The sequence below is a fragment of the Anabrus simplex genome, chromosome 6, assembly GCF_040414725.1.
Source record: "Anabrus simplex isolate iqAnaSimp1 chromosome 6, ASM4041472v1, whole genome shotgun sequence".
NCBI classification, from domain to species: Eukaryota; Metazoa; Arthropoda; class Insecta; order Orthoptera; family Tettigoniidae; genus Anabrus; species Anabrus simplex.
Window position 1 is genome coordinate 267020058 of NC_090270.1, and position 12235 is coordinate 267032292.

Consider the following 12235-nt stretch of genomic DNA (forward strand, 5'->3'; position numbering starts at 1 on the left):
CCTTTACCTACGCTAATAAAAGACAGTGATAACAATGTAAACATTGTAAAGGAATATGTTCATATCTGGGTAGAAAAAGACTTTATCATCATTGATTCAGAACAACAATTGTATGCATATTTAACTAAGGAGCAAGTGAGAGACTGCAAACAGGTAGATAAAAATCATAGAGTGCGTATATCTAATATTGTGTTAAAATTGGTACATGGACAAAAAGACTGCATCTTAACTCTATTGAAAGGGACAACAATAATACCAAGTGAGTGTAACAAAAACATAATTAAAGTCAATCAGCTTGTATGGTTACCTGTAAGTGACAATAAATATTTATATTTGACTCCATCACTTACAAGGATAACAGTAGTTTGTGAGGAAACTCATAATGTAAATTTGGTAAATGTAGGGATAAATACAATGTATCAACCTTGTACCATTTACGGACCAGATAGTAAGATACGGTCCACAGGTAGCGTTAACACCACTTACAAAAAATATGTGATACCAGATGTTTTACTACAATATGAATGTTGTGAATATCTTAATACCGGTACCGGTAGTGATATAAAACTAAACGATCTACCTGAGTTAAAAGAGGTACCATTACACAGTCTGCTCACACATATAGGTGATGTGGAAAATGTAATATTGGAAAAGGAAAAGGAGTTGTATACAAAACAATTACATGCTGATGTAAATGTGTACAGTCATAGTATGGACAATAGTGGCTATAGTTGCTCTAGTAATTTTCTTGACATGTTGCAAATGTTGTCCTTGTTCTTCAGGAATTTTTAAGAAAAAGCATTGGGATCATGCTACTGGTTGTTGTACACGAATATGCTTTAAGCAGAAAATTATTAATGAAAATAGGGTTAAAGAAAAGTCATCAGATGATGACTTAGTGGTCCATTTTGAGAGACCAAGGTTAGCGGGTAGTTGCCCCAATATACACAAATCAGAAGTCAATGTAGTTGAGGTTGAAGACACAGCAACAGTGCAAACATCCAGCACCTTGAGATATAAAGAAAAGGGTAGAGTTTAAAGTAAGAATGCCACACAGGGAAGACATTCCATATGCAGGGAAAGTGTAAGCAAACACAAGTGTCTGACAGCGTCCTCTTGACGCAAACACTTCTTCTCAGGCGGAGGAGGTGTCGTAAATGGCAGTTTGCGACACGCCTTTCGCATGTATCAGAGTGAGCGAATGGACTTGAATGAGATTCGAATCCGCGACCTCCAAGGTAGAAAGCCTGTGATTTGAAAAGTAGCAGGCATATAAACACATGTATATATAAAGGGAAATTACAGGAGAATTTGTATATGTCCATAATTCATAGTTCATAAATGAAAGTGATAATAATAATAAGAAGAGAAATGACAAAATAATCCAAAGAAAGATTTAGAACATTCGATGTGGCGTAGAAACTCATAAGCCAAGAGCTTTGTGTCTTAATGTTGTGAAATATTGTGTAAGTTAAATGCGCACTCCTTCTGGGTTGGAAATATATGAAGTCATGAGTAAGAGGCATAGAAACAGCTTCCAAATTGTTCTAGAACATCACATGTAGTTGCCGCGTGACTGGGAGGTTTTATACTAAGGAACCAATCAGAGAACAGTGACGCTGTGACGTGTACGAGTGGCCAGTGGAGATGGTATTATTCAGTGGATTATTCGAGAAGAATAAGAAAGGCTACATAACCTAATACCACGTAAACAACAGGGTTTTTTGACTCACAGCACTCAAAGAGGGCTTTTTGACTTTCATCCCTCGAAGGAGGCTTTTCGACTGTAGACTCTTATCACAGAGAGAACTGTTAGTGTGCTGGTATAATTTGAGTAAGAACCGCGAGTAAGTAGCTGAAAACTGTTAGTAAGTTAAAGGGACATTAGGCTCTGAAAGTAAGTGTGATTCGTCAGTGGGTGATCACAAGGGTTTACCACACCGATTGTCAAAGTAGGTGTTAGAATATAATCATCGTCCTAAACTAGTAAAATACTTATATTTGGGAGAATAACTCTTTACCACGAAGAGTGACGGGTTTCAGGGATATCTACACAGAAGAAAGAAGAGACGAAGAAAGAAGACTTTGATTGGATGGACTCCAATTCCACCCCGTAGTTAAGTATTCAATCAGTGAATGTACTTAGTATTGTGTGTAACATAGAGACTTAAAGACACTCAGAAAGATCTGAAGTTTGAGAAGGGATTGAGATTTAAATGGTGTCAGAATATATTGTGCTTAAAATTGTACATGTAACTTGTGCGTGTGAATATACTTGGGTTATAGAATATAATTAATATTCAAACTTTGCCGATCTGACTATACACTCCCAAAATTCCGAACCCAAGTCCTTAGCCTGTTAGAATCCTTAGGATACGACAGCTCATTGCAATAATAGCCTCTGTGAAGCGTCAAAGGGCCAAAACAAAGAACCAAGGAGTATCCCAGAAGCGATATGCATCTCTTGTGTCTTTGGGGAGCTGGGAGATGTGGTTGGAGGACAATGATCCACAGGCTGACCCACAAGCTCCCTGGATATCAGTGTCGGCAGAAGAAAAATTAGAGATATATCCGTACCAGACTTCAGCTTAGTCAGTCCAGTAGGCTGAGCATGAAACAGACACCACCTTATTTTAAGCCATCACACGATTGTTTCCAAATAATTTTGCAAATATATCTTTAGGGCAATATTTTGAAATAAAACATAGTCAGTCATGTGACAGTTCCCTCTGAGAATGAAATTCCACCCAGTGTTTCACACATGATGTTGTTTCAGAAGCCAGGCAGACACACAGAAGTCATTTCATTTTAATACATGTCACACTCCCAAGAAAACCATACCTGAAGTTGGGCAGCATGATTTTACTGGAAAAGGATAAATATGATGTGGTGAGAAATATTTCTTTTTCAATGTAAGTAATAGTAAAATTTACCAGAATTTCATATCTGAAATTGGCTCTAGCAACACACAGGCAGAATTACTACACCTTATACTAAAATTCGAAGAGGTATATGACACAAATGCATACTGCCTTCTCTTGTAAGTCAAATACAGAAAGACAGGAACATCGAAAGGAACAGGTAATAGGATAAACACAATGACAGGTCAGTGTGGGAAGAGAAATAGGGGGAAATACAAAGGGGCACAGACAAATCCATGGCTTCATACAGTGCCATATTCAAATAAATTGGCTCCATTCTTCTACATCCATTTCCTTTCACCCCTTAACTGTTCATTTCTACTTCCCAGCTTCATCAGGACAGTGGTCTTCAACACTCAATGAGGGGCCATCTTGACAGATCTTAAGTCAAGGTGTTGGAAGGGTAGGTTAAGAAGAAAGCCAGATAAACACTGGAAAAAGGAAGGGAGAAAAAGGTAAAGATGAATACAGCTGGCAAAAGACCATGCACACAGAACAAACAAAAAAGGAGATGAACCCAATGGTACAGGTAATTACAGGTATTTTTTCTCTCAATAGGTTGACCACTTCACTGTTATCAAACGTTTCAGTGCAGCAGATGGCTGAAAACTATGGACTTCGTTTTCATTGTACTAATATTAAATCTCTAATACCGATGAGACTGATCTTGTTTAGCAAGGTTTAGAGAACATCAGCTATTTAACTTACAAGTACCATGTCGTCTGCATATCGGAACGAGTTGGTGTAAACTCCATTGTGTTTTACACTCAATTCTGAATTTTCACGAGCTGCTTTGAATATTCTATCTGAATTTAATTATAAGGAGAGACAGTATACATCTTAGCCCAACACCTCTCTGAATTTTAATATCCGATGTACAGTAGTAGTTTTGTAGTAGATGGGGGATTGTTCAATCTGGCTAGACTTCGCTCTCTAAAGCTCACTATGATTACCTCCGTTATGGAAATGCAATATGCAGATGACGCTGCCCCACCTGCTCTCACACCTGAGCAGCTGTAACAGTCAGTTGTTTCAAGAGTGCTTGCAATCGTTTGGTCTCTCCAATAATGTTCATAAAAATCAAAGTACTTTCATAACCTGCACCTAATTGAACCTCCCAGCTTTCAATATCTTCATTGCGGATACTCCAGTGGAGCAGGTCAACCACTTTTTATATCCAGGAAGTATCCTCTCAACAAATGCTAACTGCTCACAAGATGTGATAGGAGAATTGGTGCTGCCCACTCAGCATTTAGATGTTTATCCCATCGTGTCTGCATGAATAAGGACCTTACAATGCATAACAAGATCATGCTTTTATCATACTATTGTCATATCAACACTAGAGATGTGTTGTTCCTGACTGAACTGCTCCTAAAGAACTGCTCCTCGGCATGAGTAACTCTTCAAGGAAGGACTAGCTACAGAGTTGTAGTTCTTTAAGTTCCAACCGACCAATGAGATGCTTGCATGCGATACGAGCGGGACATGGTGGAACTAAGAGCAAGAATAAGACTAATCAGAACAGAAGATTGGCCAGTGATTAGTGAAATGTAAATTTACTAGTGCAGATTGATTGTATTATGTGATACAGGTTGCAAAACCATAAAACTTGGCATATATTTATGTAAGTGTCGACATAATCTTTTACATTTTCATGTCACGAGACTAGCTATGGAGCTGTAGTTCTTTTAGTACCAGCCGACCAATGAGAGGCTTGTATGTGATTTGAGTGGGACGTGATGGGACTAAGAGTAGGAATTGGAGTAAGAATAACCAGAAGTTTGGCCCGGGACTCTTCTATAGAAGTGCGCGGAGAGAACTTTCTAGTGCAATGTAAATTTACTTCTGCAGATTGACTGCAATACGAAACACCAGTAGGGAAACCATAAAGCTTGGCCTAAATTTACGTAAGTATCGACACAATTTTTTTTTTCATTTTTGTGTTCATGATGTAAAGTACTCAAAGCTAAAATAGGCCTAATTTGTGCGGTGTTTAGTGTGTTTGAAATCATAGCCCAAATTTCATAATCAAAATATTAATAATGTGGAATCTTCGAACCTCATTGCTATGCTTTAAAATAATCATGATCGTTAATTTTTAAACGTACATTCGGCTGCGGTGCTGTGAAGCGCGAGCAGGTATAATATACCCACGTGCTGGTCATGGGCCACTGTTGGCAGCCCAGCCGCCTGGGACTTTGTGAGTAAAGTTACTGAGGAGAAGAGTAGGAACTGAAAGAACTGCTCCCAAAGAACTATTCATTTCAGGGACTGAGCAGTTCTGACACCAGTCCTTCTGGAAAACTACTCTTACCTATCTCTAATCAACACTGCTTTATGGTTGCAAAATTTGAACCCTCTACTGTCAGGATATCAAAAAGCTTCCATTTGCAAAAACATAGATCCATCTTGAACATCAAATGGGAGGACCGTGTCACCTATCTTGTCGTTCTTGAGAAAGCACATGCTATAATCATTGAGGCCAGCATCATTAGCCACCGTCTCAGATGGACAGGGCATGTCCATCGCATGCGTGATACCAGGCTTCCCCTCATCAACTCCTGTATGGTGACCTCTGTTCCAGTACAGACTTCGTGGAGCTCCTCTGAGACATTTCATGGATCAGCTAAAGCATACTACAGTATGAAAAGAACTGGAATTAACACTCAATCCTGGGAAACACTTTATGAGAATTGTTCACTTTGGCACCACACTGTTTCTACATAAGTTGCTATGTTTGAAGAGGAATGACGTAGACCTGAAGAGGGCTTAACAACAAGCACGGAAGCTCCCTTAAGCCCAGACCTGCCCTCTCCCTGCCATTCCATGTGATTCGTGTGGACGTATGTTTCATACCAAGATTGGGCTACTAAGTCATGTGAAATATATTCATAAAGCATTGTGAGCGTGAAAATGTAAACTGCTGAAGAATATGTTTACTTGGATGTGAGTTGCATCTGACAACAACAAAGAGTAGTTTTGCCAGTGTGGTGCTAGAGCCATCAAACAGATAACTTACCTATTATTCACCTTGTTCAATATAAAGACAAAGTAGGAAATCAAAATGTACAGAAATACCTGTTAGTTTTGAAGTCACACTGATCACACGAGTACAGCTCCATGTCTATGAGATGACACCGCCACAAGTGCATGGTCATGTTACTCCACTGTTTGTGGACATGGTCGCACTCTGGACAAGCAAACTCTGTTCCACGGTGACACCGTCGATGGTATTCGATATTGTCATGTGACCGCAGGGACACTGCACAATTATTTATATTACATCTGGATACAAAGAAAAAGCAAAAATGTTATTCAGTATTGATACAATTATAAAAAACAGCATGATAGGTAAACAAATTTACAATATTGAACCTTTTGAATCTAGGGCCACTTTCACTGGCTCTCTCGAAAACATTTTATGCTACCTTCACAGTTCTGCAGCACTAAATATAAGACAGTAATGGGTAAATAAGTATCATGTGCGCAATGGAAAAATGACACGTACAGTATATAACAAATAAATCATTGGAAAGAGTATGTGGGAAACTGGGAATGAGATTTGTAGACCCTACTTGGTTGGTACGAGACAGGAATCTGCACTCAGGTGGCCTTCACTTGAACCATTGTGATACGTATAAGTTGGGAGGTTTGTTTAGAAGGTCTGTAAGGAGGTGTATTCAGGGAAACTGGGAGGGGGGTTGGGAGTGATGATGAGAGTACAGGGAGCTCAAAGTCAAGGAAAGATGATGTCATAAAGTAGTTAGTGTTAAACTGTAAGGAAAAAAATAGAACAGAATTAATAATTTAATAAATATAGACTGGTATTTACTAGATACTGTAATAAGAGTTAAATCATGGCTAAGAAGAGATATCACAGATACAAAAATTTTCTCCTAGAACTGGTACGGTATGTTTATCATAGAGACAGGATGGATTCAATAGGATGGGGAGTATTCACATTGGTGAAAGGACAATTTGTAAGGTATGAAAAAGTAAAGGATGAGAAACACAAAACTACAGGTGTAAAGCTCACCTCTAAATAATAGTCAACCTAATGTTTTTGGGGTGTACAGACCTAAAAGAGGTGAAGCTGACTTATTTGATAAGATAATCAGCTATGTTGGAAACGACACAAAAAGGAACATGACTGTAGCAAGTGAACTCAATTGACCAAATGCTTACAGGGAAGATAATGAAAATGACAGAATGCATGATCAACAAATGGTAAATACGTTAATCTGAGAAGGAGAGCTGAATCAGAAAGTGATGGATTCCACTAGAGGGAAGAATATTCTAGACGTGGTGGAGATAAAACCAGATGGGCTCTATACAGAAACACTTTTTTACAATTTGCTTTACGTGCACTAACACAGATAGGTCTTATGGCGACGATGGGATAGGAAAGTGCTAGGAGTGGGAAGGAAGTGACCGTGGCCTTAATTAAGGTATAGCCCCAGCATTTGCCTGGTGTGAAAATGGGAAACAACACAAAACCATCTTCAGGGCTGCCAACAGTCAAGCTCGAACCCACTGTATAATAAATGCATGCTGATAGTTAAGTGAGACTTACAGTCGCTATAGTAGCCCCAGTGTACAACGGAAAGGGTGATAAACATAAATCAGATAATTACAGGCTAGTCAGCTCGATATGTGTTGCTTGCAGGTTGCAAGAAAGCATTCTTTCTGATTATATTAAACATGTTTGCAAAATTACTAACTGCTCTGATAGAAAAAAGTTCAGGTTTAGAAAAGGCTAATCCAGTGAAGTTGAAATTGTAGGTTTCCAGCAATGTATAGCAGATATTTTAGATTCCGGAGGTCAAATGGACTGTATCACAACTGACCTATCCAAGGCAACTGACAGTGCAGATCATGGGAGACTTCTGACAAAAATGAGGGAAATTGGATTAGACAAAGTGTGACCGAATGGGTGAAGCATTAACTGATCCTGGATGTTACGGGGATTTCATCGCGAAACACACACATATAAATATTCAAACATGCTTCGCCTTTGTCACGTAAGTTGTAAACACACATATTCAGCCTCCAACCTAGTAATACACCATGTTCTTCTGGCTTATACAACACAAATGCATGATAGCCATCGGGGTTTACAGAGGTGGAAGAAGGTGCGGGCATGTATGGGTGGATGTACGAAAATCGAAAGAATGATTTGAAACTTCAAAATTGGCAGTTTTTTTCTTTCCTTGACCTTAATTTGTTTCTTTTCAAATATTAAATACTAGCTGATGTACCCGTGCTTCGCTACGGAATTCTAAATTTTATACAGAATTCTAGGTTTGGTAGTGTAAACATTGTGAGCAAGATTGTATTAAGTTGCATAGCTCTTAACGTTGCCCTAGAAACATGACGGGGAAGTCACCATATGAAGACTGGGTTAGGGAATTTTCATTGTAATAGTAGGCCAGCTTGCCTACCGTCAGTCACGATCAGGTTGGGGAGTTTTCATTATAATGGCAGACACTCACTCTCAACCTGCCTTTATAGATTCTCAGAAACTCTCTCTTAGTGGTTTTCCCAACTGAAATGAACATGGGTCATTACAATGACGTCAGTAGGAATGGCGCGATTAAAAGCAATGCTTTCATATGAAATACTCGATCAAGTGAGAAACCACACATTTTCTCACTTTTAACGAACAGTACTATGCTGCCGAACGAACAGTCCAAAGCTACTGAGCTGGAATGACCAAGACGCAGACATCTGTGATACGTGAACAATCTCCATCCTTTTTTCGGTGGGGGTTCGAATAGTGGATAGTCCCAAGGCAAAAACTATGACCGTTTACTTATCTGTTTCCTGGGAGTACCTGATGAGTCGGAAAATCTCAATTCACTACACTGGCGGGGGAAGGAACTATCTGACGTGGAGGCAATTTTTCCTCCAAGCCAGAGAAGAAACCACATCTTCGCTGCTAATTAGGAATAAAGTTAATGTAGATTTAATAAAAGTGAAGAGGAAGAAGCATTTCTTAAGAAACGGCTCTTTTCAGGGTTGAATTTTGAGTTATTTAGTGAATTGTGGTACTATAATTTGGAATAGGCCTAAATTGTAATTCTAGACCAGTTCATACTACTACTAACTAAGCCTCTGACTTAAGTGCGCACACTGCTCATTCAAAACAGCGCATCAGAGTAGGTATCGAATAGCTGGCATACTATGATGAACCAGTGTGTTACGAACCAGCAGTATCAGAAAATGTACAAACCAGAGGAATGGCATGCTAAAGAAGAAAGTTATCTAACTCCTCAGCTATTCCCGCCAATATTCAGTTAGGCTGTTATACTCGGTACGCAGCAGTAATCCCATCTATCGGAGTTGAATGTCAGCATAAGAGACAAAGAACATTACAACAAACAACGGTCAGTGTAATGTTATTGTTGATTAATGTTATGCGCTTTCGATATTGTAGGCCTTTACATTATTAATTGTCTTCCGGTTCTGAAATACCACTCTTATCATACTCGGTACGGTAAAACTGAATAAAACATGAATGATTGGAAATTGTATTCTCTATAACTTTTGTTATGTAGTACTTTTCCATAGGACCAAAAACATAGGTATTTAAAAATTAAATTTTAGGTGCCTTCCCCTAAACTACCATTTCACCCAGGGTGAATAACATTGTTTATAGCTTAAACTGTAGTTTCTTATTCCCCGACTCTATATACCGATTTTCATTAAATTCTGTTTACGCATTTTGTCGGGGCTCGGCGTTGATATGGACTTGGCAACAAAAATCCAAATTCATGAATATGTGTGTTATCATAGCCGGTACGGTAAAAATGTATAAGACATAAATGATCAAAAATTTAATTTTATATAACTTTAGTTATGTAGTATTTATCGATATGACCACTAATAATATAAATATTTGAGAATTGAATTTTAGGCCTTCCCCTAAACTACCATTTCACTCAGCGCGAATAAAATGATTTATAGCCTAGACTGTAGCAGCTGATCCCCCGACTTTACATACCGATTTTTATTAAATTCTCTTCAGCCGTTTTCTCGTGATGCGTGTACATACATACATACATTACGGAAAAGTAAAAATTGCATTTTCTTGTTACTGTGGACATGATCGATACAGAAATACCATTCTTTTCAAATTCTGAGCAATGTACTGACAAAACTCTTATTTTATATATATAGATTTACACTTTGCTGAGCAATTAACAATAAACCAGGAACAAGACTAGTTCGTAATCTTGCATGCCAAAATTTGAAGAGAGAAAAAAAAAAACTATTTACAACATGAACGTGAAGCTTCCAATTTTTAGACTTTACACGAGCACAACTGCTCCCTTTCAATCAATAGTCAAGGAGACAAGCACCCATTGTACGAGGCCTTTGGTAAAAACAAGAGGTTAAAGTTACTGGCCCAAAAACCAAAATGGTGAGGAGGCGAACACTTGCACTCCTTAAACTTTACATTAAATGCGTAAAACCCTATTTGGGCTTATGGCCCGACATTACAGGGGCTAAGCCTATACTACTGAGGTGACCAGATGGAGAAAAGTTACAATTTACAAAATCATAGTCACTTCAAAATCAAGTTGAAAGGAAATACGAGAGGGTATCTCAATCTCTATTTCCTGATTTCGGTTTTGAAATTTACATTTAAAAGGTTGAAATTTACATTTGAGAAAAGAAAAGTTATATTACTAAAGACTGGAAACCTTCGCCTCAAGCTAGTTTTCAAAGACTATCACATGGTTATACGGATTCTACCATTACCTTGAGCTGGTGGACCTCCCGAAGATGGACGAGGCGCCCCCCGCCTCCGTTACTAACACACACTCTGTAGACTGGAGCGATCACAAAGACAACTTGGTCCAAAAAGTGCCAGCTTTTATAGTAGGGGGGAAGGTTGTTCCAGAAAACTCTGGGCTAAGGCCCGACACACCCCCAATTCTTATTGGGTAATCAAATAAATACCAGAAAAATTTTGATTGGTAGAAAAATAAAAGTATAAAATTTTTCATTGGATAACATCTTAAGTTGGCAGGAAGAGATAGAAGTGGTGTAAACTTTGACACACCGAAAACAAAATATAAACAATTCAGTTTAGGAAACCTTAACATACCTACCAAATTACTGTAGAATTTTAATAGTTCATCTTCACACCAGAGGGCACAACATAAGTTTTATTAGCGATATCTGTTGAGAAATATTCAAACTTCTTGTAATAGTCGTTTCAAACTTCACTTTAAAGAGGGCCTTATCAAAGGCACTTAATTTAAATGAAAGGGGCGGGTGTACCTCCAGTATACTGGAATTAATAAGAGGGGTTTTCACAAGGTAGTTCTATTGGATCTTTATGTTTTCGTACATTTATAAACGATATTAGTAATGAACTGGAATCACAGATACCACTTATTACAGATGATGGTATACTGTATGGAGTAGTAAATAAGTTACAGGAATGTGAAGGACTGGAAAACGATCTCAATAATATTGCAAGATGGACAGCAGACAATAACATGATGGTAAATGGGGTGAAAAGTCAGGTTCAATCATCAATGATGTGCATTTAGGGTGGTTGCCCAGGTGGCAGATTCCCTATCAATTGTTTACCTCATATTTACTTTTATTTATAAGTTCACCCAGCTTTTTCTTAAATATTATAAGTTTAAGCAAGCAGTGAAATCCTCTCAATTTTAATTAATGTATATTGTTGGGGTGAAAATACCTCATGTGGATCTCTGTATGTACCTAGATATTAATATAGAAAGATATTTTTGGGGTAATTACGTAAATGGGAGACATAAATGGGATTGTAGGTGAAGGTTACAGATCTCTGACAGCAGTGCATCAATGTCGACATAGTGGGAACTTGATGGAACACACACATGTTAAGAAGACTTGGTTTGACCCCAGAGGACCACCAGCAGGAAAGATCATTTAATCATGTGTCAGGCTGTAAGTACTCATGGGTGTCGCTGCACACCATCCAGAGACATGTTACAGCAGCTGGGGATACACCTGTATCTACCAGGACTATATCCAGGCAGCCAGTCACAATGTCTACCATTGCAACTGGACATTATGGCAGCTTGCGGATTAGTGATGACTGGTATTGAGTGACGAATGATGGTTCTGTCTGAGTACAGATGACCACCAAATTCAAGTCTGGATATGGCCTAGCCCGCACAGTGATCCACGCTTCATTGCAAGTCAATAAGTATTACAAAAAGAGAACACACTTTTTATTGAATGTCGTATGGCTTTTAGTGCCGGGATATCCCAGGACAGGTTCGGCTCACCAGGTGCAGGTCTTTCTA

General features: G+C 38.6%; 1 protein-coding gene across 1 annotated transcript in view; it reads right to left on the reverse strand.

Annotated features, from left to right (window-relative positions):
• The window catches only part of LOC136875969 (uncharacterized), a 174031-nt gene that overhangs the window by 59190 nt on the left and 102606 nt on the right, over positions 1-12235 (reverse strand). The window contains exon 6 of the mRNA XM_068228283.1: positions 6003-6209. Coding sequence (XP_068084384.1) covers positions 6003-6209 — 207 coding nt within the window. The remainder of the gene's footprint in view (positions 1-6002; positions 6210-12235) is intronic.